Source organism: Canis lupus, chromosome 5, assembly GCF_048164855.1.
Source record: "Canis lupus baileyi chromosome 5, mCanLup2.hap1, whole genome shotgun sequence".
In the NCBI taxonomy this organism is placed as follows: domain Eukaryota; kingdom Metazoa; phylum Chordata; class Mammalia; order Carnivora; family Canidae; genus Canis; species Canis lupus.
The window spans coordinates 62,244,346-62,262,359 of NC_132842.1; the positions used below are offsets into that span (position 1 = coordinate 62,244,346).

General features: G+C 57.9%; 1 protein-coding gene across 1 annotated transcript; it reads left to right on the top strand.

Moving 5' to 3' along the window:
* Positions 1-12,011: 12,011 nt before the first annotated feature.
* Positions 12,012-15,546, top strand: IRX3 (iroquois homeobox 3). Its single transcript, XM_072827043.1, has 4 exons — positions 12,012-13,101; positions 13,275-14,394; positions 14,557-14,623; positions 15,105-15,546. The coding sequence occupies exons 1-4, from the start codon at positions 12,829-12,831 to the stop codon at positions 15,157-15,159; spliced, it is 1,515 nt and encodes a 504-aa protein (XP_072683144.1). The 5' UTR covers positions 12,012-12,828; the 3' UTR covers positions 15,160-15,546.
* The last annotated feature ends 2,468 nt before the right edge of the window (positions 15,547-18,014 follow it).

Here is an 18,014-nt window from a genome sequence, read left to right on the forward strand (position 1 = left end):
ATCTCAGGGTTGTGAGATCTGGGCCCCAAGTCGGGCTGACCAATCAGAGTGGACCCAGCTTGGGGAAGGCCTTGCTATGCTATGCCTTGAGCCCTTTGGTCACTGGGACACTGGACCAGGGAAAAGACGGAACAGCTGGGGCAACAGGAGAGCTCTAGGAGGCTGAGGGTAAAGCAATAGGAATGTTGCCATATTTTAACAACCAACAAACTGTGCATGTCCAGACCCGCTGGATACCTGCCTCCTCATAATTACAGAGTCCTCCATGGTGGTCCAGACAGCGCACTGCTAATTCCAATCCCTAAAAGCCAATCTAAATCCACAAACATTTGGCATACCTACAGTGTACCATAGACTGAGGAAGTACCTGAGGAGACAGTAGACAAAGAACAGAATGGGGCATTCTGGAATATGATTGAGACTGGGCCTGGCACACAGTAGATGCTCAGTTAATACCTATGAAATTAAGCTAACTGAAATCAGAAGCCCCACCCAAGACATACAAGCCCTGTTAGACCCACTGTTCTAGATCCACAAGGCTTTGTAGTAGTTACCTATCATTACGGCACAATTATTCTAAAATACATCAGCTTAAAACAGGGATCGGCAAACTTTGCCTTAAAGGGCCAGATAGTAAATATCGTAGACTTGTGGTTCATATGGTCTCCATTGCAACTACTCAACAACTCCTGCTGATGGAGCGGGGAAGCAGCCGTAGACAATGTGTACACCAATGGTCTGTTTCTCTGTCCCAGTAAAACTTTATTTACAAAGACAAGTGGCCAGTCCACAGGCAACAGGCTCCCGACTCCCAGCATCCAACAACAAACGTGTATTATTTCACAGTTTTTGTGAGTCAGGAATCCAGGTGCAGCTTAGCTACGTGCTGGTGGCCTGACATTCCTCACGAGCTTGCAATCAAGTGGTTAGCCAGGCCTGCAGTCACCCGAAGACTCTGCTGGGACCGACTAATCTGCTGCCACGCTCACCCACACGGCTGCTGGCAGGCCTCAGTGCCTTGTCCTGCAGGCCTCGCACAACGCAGGAAGCTACTTGTGTGTGAGAGATTGGGAGAGAGAGAGATTCAGAAAGTGCCCAAGACTGAAGCCACAGTCATTTTATAACCTAACCTAATCTCAGAAGTGGCATCTCATCACTCGGGCCATATTTCAGTCAGTAAAAGTCAAAGTAAATCAGTAAGTCCAGCCCACACACAAAGGGAGGGCTCTCCAGGAGGACAGGAGCTGGGGATTAGTGGGGGTCACTGGAGGCTAGATGCTGCAGTCACTCATCTTGTCATTCATATAGTAAACATGGTTTTGCACCTACACCCGCTCAGGGTAAGCACTGGGAAGAAATATCCTGGAGACAAGACACACACGCCCCTGTCCTCCTGGCACTGCCAGCTTATATTTTTCTTAGAACTGATCCTGTTATAATAAATGAGAAAGTGAGGGGCGCTTTGGTGGCTCAGCTGGTTAAGCTTCTACCTTCTGCTCAGGTCATGGTCCCAGGGTCCTGGGATCGAGCCCCACGTGGTTGGGATCCCTGCTCAGCAAGGAGTCTGCTTCTCCCTCTCCCTCTGCCTCCTCCCTTCTGCTTGTGCTCTGTCTCCATCTCTCTCTCTCAAATAAATAAATAAGTAAAATCTTTTAAAAAAAGATAGAAAGAGACACAAAATTAGAAAAGAAAAAGAAAAAAAAAAACAACCTGAGAAAGATATTCCTGCATAATAAAAATGATTTTCCAGAACTCATAGATGTCTATCTAGCTCAACCAACAGTCCCGATAATAGAGAGCAAAACCCCAAATGCCTTCTGGAGCCAGAGAGACAGCATGAAAAAGTAAAGACCCCCCCCCTTCCCACCTTAGAGCACAAATGTGTTCAACAGAGAACCTTGGGTCCCATCTCAAGAGAGCTATGACCCCCATTCAAATCCAGCCTGTTGGGCTCTGTCAAAATGTGGATCCAGTGTTGTTGGAAGTTATTTTTCAAGAAAAGTCTTAGAATTGGGATTTTATGTTAGATCTCTTAACTTTTTAAATATGGGCGATGGTGAGAGACTGTGTATGGCTTCTTCTATTCTCTGTCTCGGCTAAGCTTCCCCCGGTCTCAGGTCCTAAGGCAAAAGCTTACATGCAGGTGGTTTACATGGAAAAGGATTCCAGAGAGCAAGGACAGGGAGTGAGGGGGGACGGGGGAGAGCCACACAAAGTCTTGCTCTTAGGCTGACCATTGCTGTGGGAGCCAGATGCTGCTAACCCTTCTGAGGCACTTAGGGCCACGGGACATCGCCTACTCCAGGATGGAAGGTGGCAGGCATCCGTCCGCTGCCTCCCCTTTGGTCAAGGGAGCCCCACAGGTGTTCATTCCCCTGCACTTCCAGCTGGCATGCCCCTGGGGACCCACAGCTTGCCGCTGGCACCCCAAGCCAATGCATCAGAGGAGCCAGAGGTGCACTGTAGGGCTGTCAGGTGAACCTGCTCGTGCCTGTGGAAGCAGCAGCTGCAATAGGGTGAGGCTGAAAGTATTTGAAGTGGGTACAAGACTGGTCCCGTCCAGCGGTCCCCCTGCAGGAGGCACATATAGCCTCTTGCTGTTGAAGTCAAGCTTGGCCACGTGATTGTCCTGGCCAATGAAAGGTGAGCAGGAGCAACAGGTGTCACTTCCAAGCATTCGGTTCAAGAGCCACTATGTGACTCATCGTACTCTCTTGATCTCTGTCACCGGCAGGCAGCAACACTCCAGATGGGAGCTGCTCTGTCACCCTAGGTTCAGGAGTAAAAATGTCACGATCGGAACCATCGCTAATGACAGGTGGCCTGGGTGATTATCAGCCATTCAGGTTGAAGGATAGTTTGCGACCGAAGCAGAGCCCAGCCTAACCTGACTGATGCAGCAACCAAACCAAAAAAGAATGTTAAAAGTGTGCAAGGTGATCGAAGAGTGCAGGCTTTAAAGCCCAGGACACCACAATTGTGACCTCTGTCTTAGAAGAACAAAGGTCTAGGGATCCCTGGGTGGCGCAGCGGTTTGGCGCCTGCCTTTGGCCCAGGGCGCGATCCTGCAGACCCGGGACCGAATCCCACATCGGGCTCCCGGTGCATGGAGCCTGCTTCTCCCTCTGCCTATGTCTCTGCCTCTCTCTCTCTCTCTCTCTGTGACTATCATAAATAAATAAAAAATTTAAAAAAAAATCTTTAAAAAAAAAAAAGATATATTTAAAAAAAAAAAAAAGAAGAAGAACAAAGGTCTAGCTTCACAAGTGAACTACTGTGGTCCTTGAAGCTCACTTTGCAAGCTGTGGGTGTGGGGAATGGAGGGCTCTGCTGTGGACTCTGATACCGTGTTCTTAATACCATAATACCATCAACAGACAAGAAGGCTTCTGGAGCTGGCTTTGCTCCAAGTTGTTCATGCTAACAAGCACACAGAGAGGATGAGATGGACATACCAAGCAGAAATGATGGGCAGAGTTTAGGCCTATGAGAGTACATGGGGTTGGAAAGTAGAAAGGAGGCATCAAGTCGAAGGGCTGAATTTCATGACCTCCCTCTCCACTGAGGAAAGGGACAGAGACTCACGTATTCACTTCCTGTAAGTTCTGCAGGGCTTCCCAGATCAGCATCTTAGATTCAGCAATATCATCAAATAAATATCAGCATGCAGGCTGACTACAAAACACTTGAACACAAGGACTTCTTCCCTCACCACAGGGCCTTTGCACATGCTGTTCCTACTGTTCAGAACACCATGCAATGGAAATACAATGTGAACCACATATGCAACCTTAAATTTTCTGATACCCACATTTAGAAAGGTAAAAAGAAACAGTGAAATTAATTCTAAGAGTCATCTTTACTTAACAATATATCAAAAATATCCTCCTGGTTTCTCTCTCTGTGTCTATTTCTATGTCTTTTCTCCTCTTCTTACAAGGACACTAGTTTTACTGGACTGAGAACCCATTCCACTCCCGTAGGACATAAAACTCCAGCATACATTTCTTTTTTTTTTTTAAAGATTTTAAGATTTTAAGATTTTCTCTTATTCATGAGAAACCCAGAGAGAGAAACAGAGACATAGGCAGAGGGAGAAGCAGGCTCCCTCAGGGAGCCTGATGTGAGACTCGATCCCAGGACTCCAGGATCATGCCCTGGGCCGAAGGCAAATGCTCAACCACTGAGCCACCCAGGCGTCCATCCAGCATACATTTCATTTTAGCTAATTATATTTACTATGGTCTGACTTCCAAACGAGGTCACATTCTGAGGTTGTGGGAAAGAGATGAATTAGAGGAAGACACTATCCAACCGGGTACACCCGGTATTACTGTGTTGCTTTATAGTACTTGATGCTATCTTAATTTGTCCTGCTTGTTTTCCTGGTTAGTATTTCAATGCCCCACTAAAATGCAAGCTCCAGGAGAAAAGCTAGCTCCTCACTATCTGCTGCTCTTAGCACTGTTTCTAGCCCACAGAAGACACTCAATAAACATTTGCTGCCAAGAGAAATGGAGAAAAGGAGACAAGGAGAGAAGAAGCAGACCTTCTGGTTTGATTTTTTTTAAGGAGGAGGGGGAGAGGGAGAGAGAGAGAGAGAGAAAGAATCTCAAGAAGACTCTATACCCAAAGCAGAGCCCAACATGGGGCTCGATCTCACGACCCTGAGATCATGACCTGAGCTGAAATCAAGAATTGGTCGCTTAACCGATTGAGCCACCCAGGGGCCCCTGGTTTGATATTTTTAAGATGGTCCATGGGAATCAAGAAAGGGCTGATGCTATGGGGGCTTCCTACAAATGGTGGTTTGGGGACGAGCCTTCTATTCTCTTCCCAGAAGATTTAGAACAGGCCCAACTAGGGCTTTTGGACAACCTCTTAGTGCTATTCATTCCCGTGTCTCCTAGGAACTTGCCCTCAACCTCCCAGCTGTTCACCAGCCCCTCCTTGCCCCCCCCCGTCCCTCCTTGCCCCCCCCACCCCCGTGGAAAAGTAACTGCCAGCTGACCAGAAGAATGGCAGAGACAAAAGGAAAAAAAGGGACACTTGCAACTCCTGCCCAGGTGACACCTTGTGCCACTTTCTTCTCTTCGGAGGAGCAGTGTCTACCTGTAAGGGTGGCTGGTTCGTACAACTGAGAATGCAAGCAGTACCAACACTCCGCTGCCTACAGGTCATTGACAGAAGGGGCTGGGTAGGGACTGGAGTACCCTGGAGCGTACCCAGGTAAATGGGCAGCGGCCATGAACTCTAGGTTATGTGTTCACAAGGGAGAGGCTTGTGTTTCTTAGCCCTCCAGTGTTTCAAACAAACTGGGATCTAGATTTTTTAAATAAAATTACCTAATTAGCAAGTGTTGGCAAGCAATTCAATTTTTGAAGAACTCAATGGAAGCCAACCTCACCATTCCCTCCCCCCTAAAAGTATGCCTATGGCCCACTTCTAGGGAATGGGTCCTCAGTGTGTCTCTAACAGTCCAAAATTGCCAATCAGTGTGGACAGGAGCAAAATGGTACTCTGGTCTATAGACTCATACAGGTAAGGCTCAATCAAAAAAAGCAAGGAACAGGTTCCAATACCTACAGTTAGGCCTAGGCCAGCCAGAACACTTTCACCCCTTTCCTAAGCAGAGATAATGCAGCCTTGACCCAGGTCCCCTCCAAATATTTGCATGAAGTATGAGGATTAAGGTGAAGGGAAAGCTCAGCAGCCTGGCTGTCCTTTTCTTTCCCTCAATCCAGGGACTACTCTTTGCTTATCTCCCTTCCAAACTCCCAGCACCACCTCCCCAAGTCCGCAGAAAACCTTCCTCCCAGAGGGATCATAGTTAAGAATATCCAGTCTGGTCTGGACTCTCTATGCTTCAGTTTCCCCATCACTAAGATTAGGGCTAGGTCTTACCCAGCTTTGTGCAAATTAGAGACAAGCACTTTTCTCCCAGGGCAGCCCTAAGCCAGGGCACCAGCTTGATGAGTGCAGAAGGACTGGACTTCAGGACCCTCTTAAAGGCCCCTCAGCTGGATGCCTTTGTTCAGTGAGCAGCCTGCACAACCATACATGGCCACCCTGGATAGTTTTTCCTTTGTAGACCTTCTATGTGATACTGTTGAACACACATTATTTGTGATAATTAATAATTAATAATTATATTGCTTGATAATTAATGCTTGATACAATTATTTGCTAATTAATTATAACTCAACATTTTTTTAATCCTAATTTTTTTTTTTTTACATGCTCTTCAACAGAGTATGGGTTTGCAGTGGTAAATTTTAAACCAGTGCAGCTTTTAGGGTCCTCAATATGATTTCAGGTATCTTGGAGACAGAGAATTAACATTGTTGAATAATAAGAAGCATTCCCTTTTCAATTCTCTCATTTTCTTCCAAAAGAGATTCGGTACTTAATATTTCCAACACTTGCTAATGATTACACACACACACACACACACACACAGGTCCTCTAGAAGTCCTTCCCAAGCAAGCAACATGGCTCGCATGTTTTAGATTGCCTGGTTTTAGTTGTTTTTTTATCTTTCCCCATTTCCCTTATGGTAAGAGCTACTTTTCAATTTACAGTAGCAGTATCAAGTTTTCTTTCCAAAAACATGTATGTAAGTATTGAAAACGAGTCAACTGTAGGGAAAAAAAATGTTAAACAAATAACAGTAGAGGTGGTAGTGGAGGGTTTGAAGTTTGGGAAACCCGACACCACCCTATTCCAGACCAGGCCAGATCTGGATGTTTTCTCAGCTTTCCCGGCTTGAAGTTGGGAGGAGAATGAGGGATCAGTGTAAACGTCTGACACCCAGAGGTCCCCTGCTCCACTGTGTCTGGAGCTGGGCCTCCGCGCCCTCCTGACTTTCCAGGACTGGGTTCCCTCGGAGCTCAATTCTTCAAGCACTTGCTCCCTGGAAGCTCCTGACTCTCATAAACCTCCACCTCTCCGAGAGGCATGTCTTCCTCCGAGAGGTCCTGTCTCTTGAGCTCTGGGGACCTCCTCAAGAGGGACGTGCCCCTCGAGAATGAATGCGCCCTCGGGGTGGGCTCGGGACTGCCCTGGCCCGGCGACGGCCCCGCGCGCTCCCCGACCACGGAGGGAGCGGAGCAGGGTACACAATGCGGCTGTGTTCGATCCCGCGACGTGTCACTCACAATCGCCAACAATTTATTGCCATTAGACGACGTTGTCAGGCGCTAATTTCCTGGTGGCGCTCCATCACAGGACTCGAAGCACCAGGGGAGGGGGCTCAGAGGCCCACGGGCCCGGGGGCGCGAGGGATGCGGCGCGAGCCAGGCGGGGGTTCCCGTAACGAGGCTTTAATGAGGGGCGCGCGGCCGGCCTTTGTGGAGGAGCCCGAGGAGGCCGCGCGCCCCCGGAGGTCACTTCCTCCCCGGGGCCCGAGCACCCCGCGATCCCGCTGAGGGCCGGCTGCGGCCACCAGGCTGGGTGCCCACTGCGGGGCCCCCCGGGGGCCGCGCCACCCTCGCCCGCCGCGAACTGCGGCCGGAAACGCAGTCTCTCCATGCAACAATGCAAACGCGCTCATTACCATCTCCTCAATATGCATGAAGAAAATGCGCGAGGCTGGCCGAGCCCCATCACCCGGCGCTGGCCTCGGCATCCAATAAGGCGACAAATTCATCTCCCAAGACGGATGAGAAGGGGGCGCCGCGGGGAAGGAAGATCCACGGAGGGGAGGGGGGGAGACAGGTCCTGGAGAGGGAGAGAGGAGAGAAGAGAGAAAAACACACGCAGAGGAGAACCCGAGAGCCAGACCGAGGAGCGGAGAAGCACGCAGACCGGGAGGAAGGGGAGAAGGGGAGAGAGAGGGAGCGCTGGGGGCGAGAAGGGGGACCGTCACACGCACACGGGCAGGCAGAGATGAACAGAGACAAAGTCAGGGCAGGGGGGAGGAGCCCGACTGAGAAAAGTGAAGCGCAAAGTGGTCCAGAGGAGCAAATAAAACACCGGAGGTGGGGGTGGAGGAGGGAGCGGGGGAAAGGGAAGGGAAAGGGATGATTGGGGAATCGAATGCCTAGAAAGTGGGGGAGACAGACAGCCGGGGAGCGAAAAACAAAGGAGAGGGCGGCAGTGAAACTGCTGCAGTCAGGTGGAGACGAGGTTGGTCGTGGAGAGGTAAAGGAAAATCAGATCACTTGCGCTGCGGGCCAGGTTTTCCATCCCCGCCATCCTGGGCGCGGCGAGTGGCGGGCCGCGGCGGGGCCCGGGGGCGCCGGCCGGGCGGGGTTAGCGCGGGGGGCGCAGCGCGGAGCCGGGGGCCGCCGGCCGGCCTCGCGCTCCTCCTGCGGCGGCCCGGCCGGCTCCCGGGTGCACGAGCCCCGCTCGGGGCCCACCGCGCGCGTCGCGGCCCGCAGCTTCGGCGGCCTGGGCCGGGCGGCCTCTCCCCCGCCGAGAGCAAAGTTGGCAAAGTTTCTTGCAAAGTTTCCCCGACGCTCCTCGGGGCCCAGGGGCCGGCCTCGAGGCCCCGGCGACCGGCGGGGAGCGGCAACCCGTTCCGGGGCGGCTCTGCAAGGCCGCGGCCCCGCGCCTCCTGGGATCCCCGGGTCCGGATTCCGGCCTGATGCAAATCCCTCCGGGCGCGGACGCCGGGCCACGCACTCGGGCGTCCGCGAGGCTGCTAATAGCGGAGAGAGAGAATGCGGAAGAGGGAGAGAGAGGGAGAGAGAAGAAAAAAATATTCTCAGCTCAATTTAAGTCTCATGGAAAGGGCTTACAACTGTAATTAAATCATTAAATTCTTGTCTACGCTTCACAGAGCGGAGAGAAATTAACTTCCCACCAACCTCATTTTCTATTTGAACATGAAATAATGATTTTCTGCCCGTCTAATTACAAAGCCAACATCTGATCAAGCCAGCATCCAGAGGGGATTATCGCATGCACGAGTATTAGACCTCATTACCAGCTTGAGTGCAAAATTATTACATCTTGTAATTGGATGGTGAGATTTATATACAGATCGGCCCGGTTTCTGTAAGATTGTAATTACAAGCTTCGTTGGTTAGCTACTTATCAGAACTTTGCAGGAAAACAAAACAAATGACTGAGGAAAACGAGCATTTCATTAACCTGTAACCCGAGCGCGGGGGGAGGGAGCGGTGGGAGCGTGCGCCGCGGCGTCTGCAGGCAGCGGAGGGATCGCCGGCCGCACTGCAGCCCCGGGACTCCGGGTCTGGGAGGGAAGGACAGAAGATGGGCCTCCGCGGGGACACCCAGGGCTGCAGCGGCGCCCCCCGACGGGGACGCGCGCGCACCGTGAGGCTGGGCGAGGCGGGGGGCCGAAGGGGGCCCCGGTGGTGAGCCGCTCGCGTGCAGTGAGTGGCGCTGCCCCTGAGCCTGGAGGGCCGCGGGCCCTGGGCAGACGTCGGGCCGCGCGGCCCCAGGTGCGAGTCCAGCGAGCGCTGCCGTGTGCACCAAACGTGTCCTGCGGACACCCTCTGCGTGCACTGTCGCGCTCGGGGCCGCGTAGAGAGAGCGTCTACAGCAAGCCTCCGAAGCGCTTTGTGCGCTGGGAACGTTGGAAGGCGGCGAAAAGACGGAGAAGCTTTTGTGTGCGGCGGTTTGTGCGCGCACGCCCTTCCCAAATCAACTTCCCGTGCACCTGCTTCTCCTCCCTGTGCGAGTGTCACTTTAACCTCATCCCTTGGATTAAAAATCTCTGGAGATGGCTTGGCTGCCCTCGAACCCGCGAGTTCAGTCCGGGGGCCGAGCGCCACTGGCCGGTCGAGTTGCAGAGCCAGGGCCACGTCGGGGCTCGGCCGCCTGGGACGCTGAGTCCCGACGTGAAGTGCGAGCTCCCGGGCCAGGGCAGGGCCGATCTCTGCTGGACACTAGGGTAGTGGAGAGGCCGCTTCTGCTCGGGACCTGGGGCTCCTGGAGGGACCTAATGAATGGAGGTTCTCGGGTACGCGAATGGGTCTAGGGTTCGCCTTCGGGGCCACGGGCGCCCCCGGACCTGCGTGGTTGGTTCGCAGAGAACAGCCTCGCCCGGTCCCTGGCCTGTTTCCCACCTCCCGCAGCTCGACGCAGCCCAGTCGATAGCTGGTTAGGCGGGAGAAGCATCTCCGAGGCTCATAGTTTTCTCTTTTCCTTCTGGAAGAGCGGAGTTAAATAGCGAGCGTTTCATCCGGGCGTTTACAGCGCACCCCCCAGAGCCCCCGCCTCGGAGTCTGGCTCCTGGCTTGCTCGGGTCCGATGCCACCGCTTTGTGCAAACTCAAGGGTTCAGGGCCGTCGAGGCTCAAGGTCTGACACCTAAGGAAGCACTCGGGGAAATGATGTTACCCTCAATTCTGTAACCCCTGAGATCTTCCGTGAGAAGCTGAGCCCAGGATTCCCGAAGCCACTTGGCTGAGAGGTTTAACTGGAAACGAAATCAGGCGCCGGGGAAACATTTCAAAGCCAGAGCTTCCCCTGGTATCTCCCCCTCTGCGGGAGACTCCAGCTAAGGCGAGCGCCAGGTATCAGACAGAGAAGCAGGTGGGGAGGGGATATGGGAAAGAGCTCAGCCGCACTTGAGAAGGCCACACGTCCGTTTCCCCAGTTGAACCCCAGACGGGTCGCCCTCGAACCCCAAACTGGTCTCCCCCAAACTTTCCCGTCTCCTCACCACCACCACCACCACCACCACCACCACCACCACCACCTGCATTTTTCTCGGAGCCGCCGCCCTGTGCGAAGACCGGTGAAAGGAGCCGGGAGTGAGGGGTGGGGTCAGAACTGGGAGCTCATTCCTGAACTGCCCAGAGCTGCCCAGACCAGAGGGACAGCCTGGGGCCGGGACTCTCCGATCCCTCCACTCCGGTGGAATTTGGATTCAATTCCTCCATCAATCGGCGCGGCGGCCAGTTTCCGCCTCGCAGCCCGGGCTGGCCACTCCAGAACAGTCACCGCCTCCGGGTTGTCCCCGGAGCGCGGCACCGCTGCAGGCCTGGCCTGGGCGGCGGTCGCGGCCGCGGCCTAAAGCTTTCAGCCCGCAGTCGCCGCGATTCCGGGAATTTCAATCCCGCGGTGGGCTGCACGCCCTAATCCGTGGAGGCGGGCGTTCGGGTACTGGGATTTCAGGTTTGATTTAGGAAATATCCCACTGTGAAACTCAAAGCCTTGCCTCCCATCCCCACCCGAGATGGCGATAGGATCTTTGCAGAGAGAAAACAGTTTGGCACGGTGACCGGAGAGCAGAGGAAGGGGCAGGGAAGCGAAGGGTGTCTACGGACCGAAAACCCCAAGACAAACTTGTCGAGGCGCTCTCGGAAAGTTCCCGGAGCCTTCGCCACCTGGCTTTCTGCTCCTCCCCCCACGCACAGCCGCTTAGGGCGCCGCTGGGCTCCGCTCTCCAGTCGTGGCTCCCCGGGATCCCCAGGGGTCCGCACTCCAGCCCCTCCAAAGGCAGAGCCCGCCATTTCCATCAGACATTCGCACCCGGACACAGGCCGCGTTCAAGGAGCTGATTTCAGGGTTTGGTCCTGGGGGGTGGGGGGTGGGGGGGGCTGCTTCGCTCCCCCGGGCAATGAGATGGCCTCTGAAGCCTCGGCTAGAAGGCACCCCTTCCCCCCTCGCACCACTCTTCTAGTTCCTTCCTCTACGCCGCCGAGCGTGGCCTGGAGTCTCGGGGTGCGAGACGAAAAGGGGGCCCGGAGCCGAGGAGAGCCCCAGCGCCGGCCCCGGGCCGAATTCTGGTCCCGACCCAGGCCTGGCGCGGCGGCGGAGGGGGGGAGGTGCCGAGGGGCTGGCAGCCGGGAGGGGCCCGCTGACCCCGCACTAACCCGCGGCCCCGCGCCTCCCGCGGCCCCTCCCCGCGCAGGCCGGAGGGGGCGGGCGGGGACTCGGAGCGCCCGGGCTCGCGGCCCCGCCCCGCCCCGCCCCGCCCCGCGCGCAGTATCCTCCGGGGTGGGCGGCCTCGCCTGGAAGGCGCCCCGGCGATTGGCGACTCGGGAAGGAGACGCGAGGAAAAGTCGAATAAGAGGGCGCGACGTCAGACCCGAGATTTGGGGAAGGGCAGGGGAGGAGGTGAGGGCGGGGACGGACACACAGACACAGCCTCAGACCCAGATGCACGGACTCACACCCCCCGCACGGCACCTTAAGTGTCCCCAACTTTAGGCCGCCTGAGCCCGGGGCGCCGAGGCCAGGGCTGGGGGTGGGGGGGGGGGGAGCCGTGGGAGTTGACTGAGTGAGATAAAAACAGGGGAGAAGAATGAGTGAAGGGGGCCGAAAGGGGAGAAGAGGAAAGGAATAGAGAGGACGGAAAAGCAGGAGAAGGAAGAGAGTTTCCGAGCGTCCAGGAGAGTGCAAGAGCCCGAAGGAGCGGAAGCGATCCTAGGGGGAAGAGGAGCGCGGGGAGGGCGGGGAGGGGAGAGGAAGGGCGAGGAGGAGGAGGAGGAGGAGGAGTGAAAACTAGAGGAGGGCGAAGGAGGCGAGGCGCGACACCGCTCGGGGAGAGGAGGGCAGAGAGGAGCGAGGCGCGGGCAGAGGCAGCTCCGGCTGCGAGAGGAGGGAGCGCGGCGCAGAGAGGAGGGGCTTGCGGGCCCGTAGAAATGTCAATCAGAGCCCGGAGCCCCGGGAATCTCCGCCAATCTGTTCGGACCTGACCTGGCTCCTCGCCGCCGCCGCCGCCGCCGCCGCCGCCGCCGCCGCCGCCGCGGAGCAGATCAATAGGCGAACGCGGAGCGCAGCGCAGCGCGGGAGGCAGCGCGGCCCCAGCCCGGCCCAGCCCCCGATGCGCGCCGGAGCCCGCGGGCGGCGCTGAGCTGGGCGGCCCCGGGGGCCGGGCCCCCTCTCCGTCCGTGCCCCGCGGGCCACCATGTCCTTCCCCCAGCTCGGATACCAGTATATCCGCCCGCTCTACCCACCCGAGCGCCCGGGGGCCGCCGGCGGCGGCGGCGGCGGCAGCGCGGGGGCCCGGGGCGGCCCGGGAGCCGGAGCCTCGGAGCTGGCCGCCTCGGGGTCCCTGTCCAACGTGCTCTCCTCCGTGTACGGGGCGCCCTATGCCGCGGCCGCAGCGGCCGCCGCCGCCGCCCAAGGCTACGGTGCCTTTCTGCCCTACGCCGCCGAGCTGCCCATCTTCCCGCAGCTGGTAAGCGCCCAGGGAGCCGGGGTGGCGGGGGGAGGGTAAGAGTTGGGGCGCGGGACAGGGTGAGCGCGCGGCAGTAACGAGCGGGGCCCAGGCCGGGAGGGTGGAGGCGGTGACGGCTGGGGCTCACCCGCGCGCCCTCCGCGCGTGTCCCTTCCCTCTCCATGTGCGTGCAGGGCGCGCAGTACGAGCTGAAAGACAGCCCGGGGGTGCAGCATCCGGCCGCGGCCGCCGCGTTTCCGCACCCGCACCCCGCCTTCTACCCGTATGGCCAGTACCAGTTCGGGGACCCGTCCCGTCCCAAGAACGCCACCCGGGAGAGCACCAGCACGCTCAAGGCCTGGCTGAACGAGCACCGCAAGAACCCCTACCCCACCAAGGGCGAGAAGATCATGCTGGCCATCATCACCAAGATGACCCTCACCCAGGTGTCCACCTGGTTCGCCAACGCGCGCCGGCGCCTCAAGAAGGAGAACAAGATGACTTGGGCGCCCCGCAGCCGCACCGACGAGGAGGGCAATGCTTATGGCAGCGAGCGCGAGGAGGAAGACGAGGAGGAGGACGAAGAAGACAGCAAGCGCGAGCTGGAGCTGGAGGAGGAGGAGCTCGTGGGGGAGGAGGAGGACACGGGGGGCGAGGGCCTGGCGGACGACGACGAGGACGAGGAGATCGACCTGGAGAACTTAGACGGCGCGGCCGTGGGGCCTGAGCTCGCCTTGGCCGGGGCGGCGCACCGGGACGGCGACCTCGGCCTGAGACCCATCGCAGACTCCAAGAATAGCGACTCGGACGACAGCTCGGAGGGCCTGGAGGAGCGTCCGCCGCCGGTGTTGAGTCTGGCCCCAGCGCCACCGCCGGTGGCCGCGGTGCCGCCGTCCCCGCCCTCGCCTCCCGCGGGCCTGGACCCCTGCGCTCCCGCGCCGGCGCCCGCCTCGGCCCTGCAGAAGCCCAAGATCTGGTCCCTGGCCGAGACGGCCACGAGCCCGGACAACCCGCGCCGCTCGCCCCCGGGCGCTGGGGGTTCCCCCCCCGGGGCAGCCGTCGCGCCCCCAGCCCTGCAGCTCTCGCCCGCCGCCGCGGCCGCCGCGGCTCACAGACTCGTCTCGGCGCCGCTGAGCAAGTTCCCCGCTTGGACCAACCGGCCGTTCCCAGGCCCGCCGCCGGGCCCACGCCCGCACCCGCTCTCCCTGCTCGGCTCGGCCCCTCCACACCTGCTGGGACTTCCCGGAGCCGCGGGCCACCCGGCCGCGGCCGCTGCTGCCTTCGCTCGGCCTGCGGAGCCCGAGGGCGGAGCAGGTGACTACGGAGCGCGGGCCGCGGAGGGCAGGGGTGGGTTCGGGTCGCGCGGGCGCGGGCGGGGGCGCGCAGGACCCCGGGGGCGCAGGGCGCTTTCCGCGGCCCTGACTGCGGCACTGGAGCGCTCTAAAGGCCCTCCTTTTTCTTCCCGGCTCCCCTTAGATCGCTGTAGTGCCTTGGAAGTGGAGAAAAAGTTACTCAAGACAGCTTTCCAGCCGGTGCCCAGGCGGTAAGAGACCCCGCGGTAGGGGGTGGGGGGGGCGGGGATGGTGGGATGGGCAAGGGGGGGAGGGACAAACGCGGAGGCACACGCGCGCCTTTCGCCCCCGGGGGAGCGCAGCCGGGACGCGCTTTAGAAAGGGGCCGGAGCGCGGGGCCCTGGGTAGTCCCCGCGGGCGCACAGCCGGCCCCGAGGTCCCGGTCCTGGACCCCGGGCGCGGCCCAGGGTGCGGCTCGCTGGGCACCCGAGCCCGGCGGGCCCCTGGAGCGGGCGGCGGCTCCGGGAAGCCCACCTGCAGGCCTCCCAGCCCGGCCCCGCGATCTGCCGCCCTCCCGCCCTCGTGTCGGTGAAGGCCGACATCCACAGCGGGCCGGCATCTGACACGGAGACGCCTCCCAGCCCCCGGCCTCCGCCCCGGCCTGGGTCTCCCGGCCCTGGGCAGCGTCGGTGCTCCGAACTTGCCTTTGCTACCATTGCTTCTCTCTTCCAGGCCCCAGAACCATCTGGATGCCGCCCTGGTCCTATCGGCTCTCTCCTCGTCCTAGTACTTATTTTTAAAAATTTTAAATCGTTGTAATAATTGTAAAAAAAAAAAATCGCTCTGTATAGTTATGACTTGTAAGCATGTCCGTGTATGAATACCTTAAAAAGAAAACTAAACAAAAAAGAAAAAAAAATAAAACAAGTCCCCCTGAGTCCTCCCCAAGTGGCTTCTGTACCCCACATTAGCAGAGTCTGTGAGGGTTTTTGGTTTGTTTTTGTTTTTGTTTTTGTTTTGGTTCGGTTGATTTTGGGGGGTGGAGTCTCCGTGAGAATAACCGTGTCTGACTTTTTTTGTATATACAGAAAAATGTACATATGTGTGAACCAAATTGTACAAGAAAGTATCTATTTTTGGCTAAATAAATGAGCTGTTGCCACTTTGACTATAACCCGCCTGTCTGCCCCCCCCCCCCCCCACGACCGATCGGCTTGGTTTTTGTTGTGTTTTGTTTCATCCACTCCCCCCACGCCCCCACCTTTGAGGAGTCGACGGGATGAGAGGAAAAGGAGGAGAGTCAGGACCGTGTGATCGGGAGAGCGCGGAGGCCGAGGAGACACAGCAGTGGCGGGCCCTGGGGTTGCCGCTGGAGGTGAGGCAGTTGGAGAGAAGTACGTGGGGCGCCCGTGGGAAAGGGCAGGGGAAGCCTCAAGATGCCCTCGGAGGAGTCCGGGCAGTTGGGCCCACCTGCCTGTCCGCTGGAGCCACCGAGGGTTCTTGGGGCCTGTTCCGATGACAAAGCAGAAAGACTCAGAGAAGGGTCTGGATGCAGAAGGGTTAGGCTGGGAGGTTCTCATCACTCCCAGCCCCATTCGTAGAGACAGGCACAACTGAGGGGTTCTCAGTCTTCTGTAAGGGCATGTGCCGGCTCAGTTCAAGCCTCTTCCAACCTCCTTGCACCCTAGACTCCTCCTTACAGATGAGAGGGTGCGGGGTGGTGGTAGCAGAGGGTGGGTAGGGAGGAGCAGGGAGCCTAGGGATGAACATCCTTTCCTCTCCGGGACTGCGCCCAGGGCGAATTTAGTTGGGGGACCCGTGTCCTGGTAACATCGGTTTGTCTTGGCACCCCAGCGGGTTTTCCGCAAGTGCCCCAGAAGGACGGCTGTCTGGGGGTCCCGGTTGGGGGGGGCAGGGGTGTTGGGCCCCTGTACCTCTGCAGCCGGGACTCAGGCTCCCAGCCGTCCAGGGGTGGGCGGGTTGGGGGAGGGAGCCGAGAAATTTGGGGCTGGAGCTCCCTCTACAGGACAAAAGGGCCACTCAGCGCCTACCTCGGCGGCCTCTCCAGCCAGGCCGGCGGCCACCAGCCCCCTCCTCCTCCTCTTGTTTTCTCTTTCAGTGGCCGGCGGCGGCCCAACTTTGACTTGAACAAGTTGTAGGGAGCGCCAGAAGAGTGCCGCCTCGGGGCATGAAGCGGAGGGTACCTCTTTTTGCATCTCCTTCCTCGTGATTAGTTAGTAAATTTAGAGGGTGGCCAGATACCAGGAGTTTGCCACCCACTCCCACCCCCTTGTGTGGAGCCTGTGACAATCCTGCAGGTCTCCTGGGAGGTTTGGGAAGCGCTTGCATGCCTGAAGCCACAGAACAAGGCAGACATTCTATTTATAGTACCCCTTCCAGGTTGGGGAGGGGGAGCAGACCTGGATCCTAAATGCCCAGGCAGCTGCCTGCATGGCCCCCAAGGAACCTCACTGAGGCTGGGGAGTCTGGGTGTGGTGGCCCCCCAGGGGCAAGGGGGAAAGAGGGTCTGTTGGCATCCCGTGTGTCAGTAAATGGCCTTTCCCAGAGGACTGGTGAAGCGGAGGCTGCTTTCTGAGCACAGACCTTCCAAGCAAGGCTGGGGGCTCCCCCTCTAGCCCTTTCCCCAGAAGTGGGAGATGTCTCTCGGGGCTCCGTCCCCTCCCAGCTCTTTATTAATGGTGTTCATGGGATTCAGACGCCTTCCCAGGTCTCAGGTGGAGGCTGTGGTTCAGCTCAGGTCCTGGGCAAGGCTCCCCTGCCCCATGGAACGGGCTCCAATCGTCTGGGCCTGGAACCTCAGAGACCAGGGCCCCGGGCCAGACAGAGGCCTCTGCTGTTAGCCTGAGTGCCTATAGGTGGGCAGCCCCCCCGCCATAGCCTGTCCACTAGTGCCTCCCGAGCTCCACTGTGGCACAGATCTAGTTCCCAGGTCTATGTACGTCCTGTGAAACTCTAGGCAGGTAATTAACTTCTCTGCACTGTTTCCTCATCTGTAAGATGGGAGTAATGCCACCTACCTCGCAGGATGTGCGGGTGAGAGAAAGCTCGTCCGGGGCTGGCCCGGGGTCACAGGGGTAGATAGCCCTGGTCTGACTAATACTCTATTCCAGAATCTCAGACGGCTCTCTTCAACTCTGGGCAATATTTCTGCCCATACACAACCTTCAGCCAGAAGAGTGAGGTGTCGGCCATCAGGCACCACAGGACCCAGTTCAAACCAGGGAGAAAGGAACGTCCTAGGCCATGGTGGTCAGGGAGAGGGTGAGAAGGCAGGCAGCCTCTCTGCCCTGAGCACCCACCAGGGGAGGAGGAAATGCCTCTGTTCACAGGGAGGTGGGTGTGGAGAGGCCAAGCTTGGAGAGATCTGATTCCCTGTGCTTGGCGTCTCTCTGGTGTAAACCCTGAGGCTTGCCCACTTCGTCAGGATGGTGGCCCTCTGATGAAACAGTCCTGCCTCTACGGAGCAGGCAGTGTGTGGGGGGCGGGGGGGGGGGGCAAGGACAGCTGGGAGAGATCTGGGAGTGGCTCCATGTAGCTGGATCTTCTCCGTCCAACAGAACACATGGGCCCTTCCCATGGCCCCAGATTGACCCCCATAGGATAACTTCAATCAAAACAAAA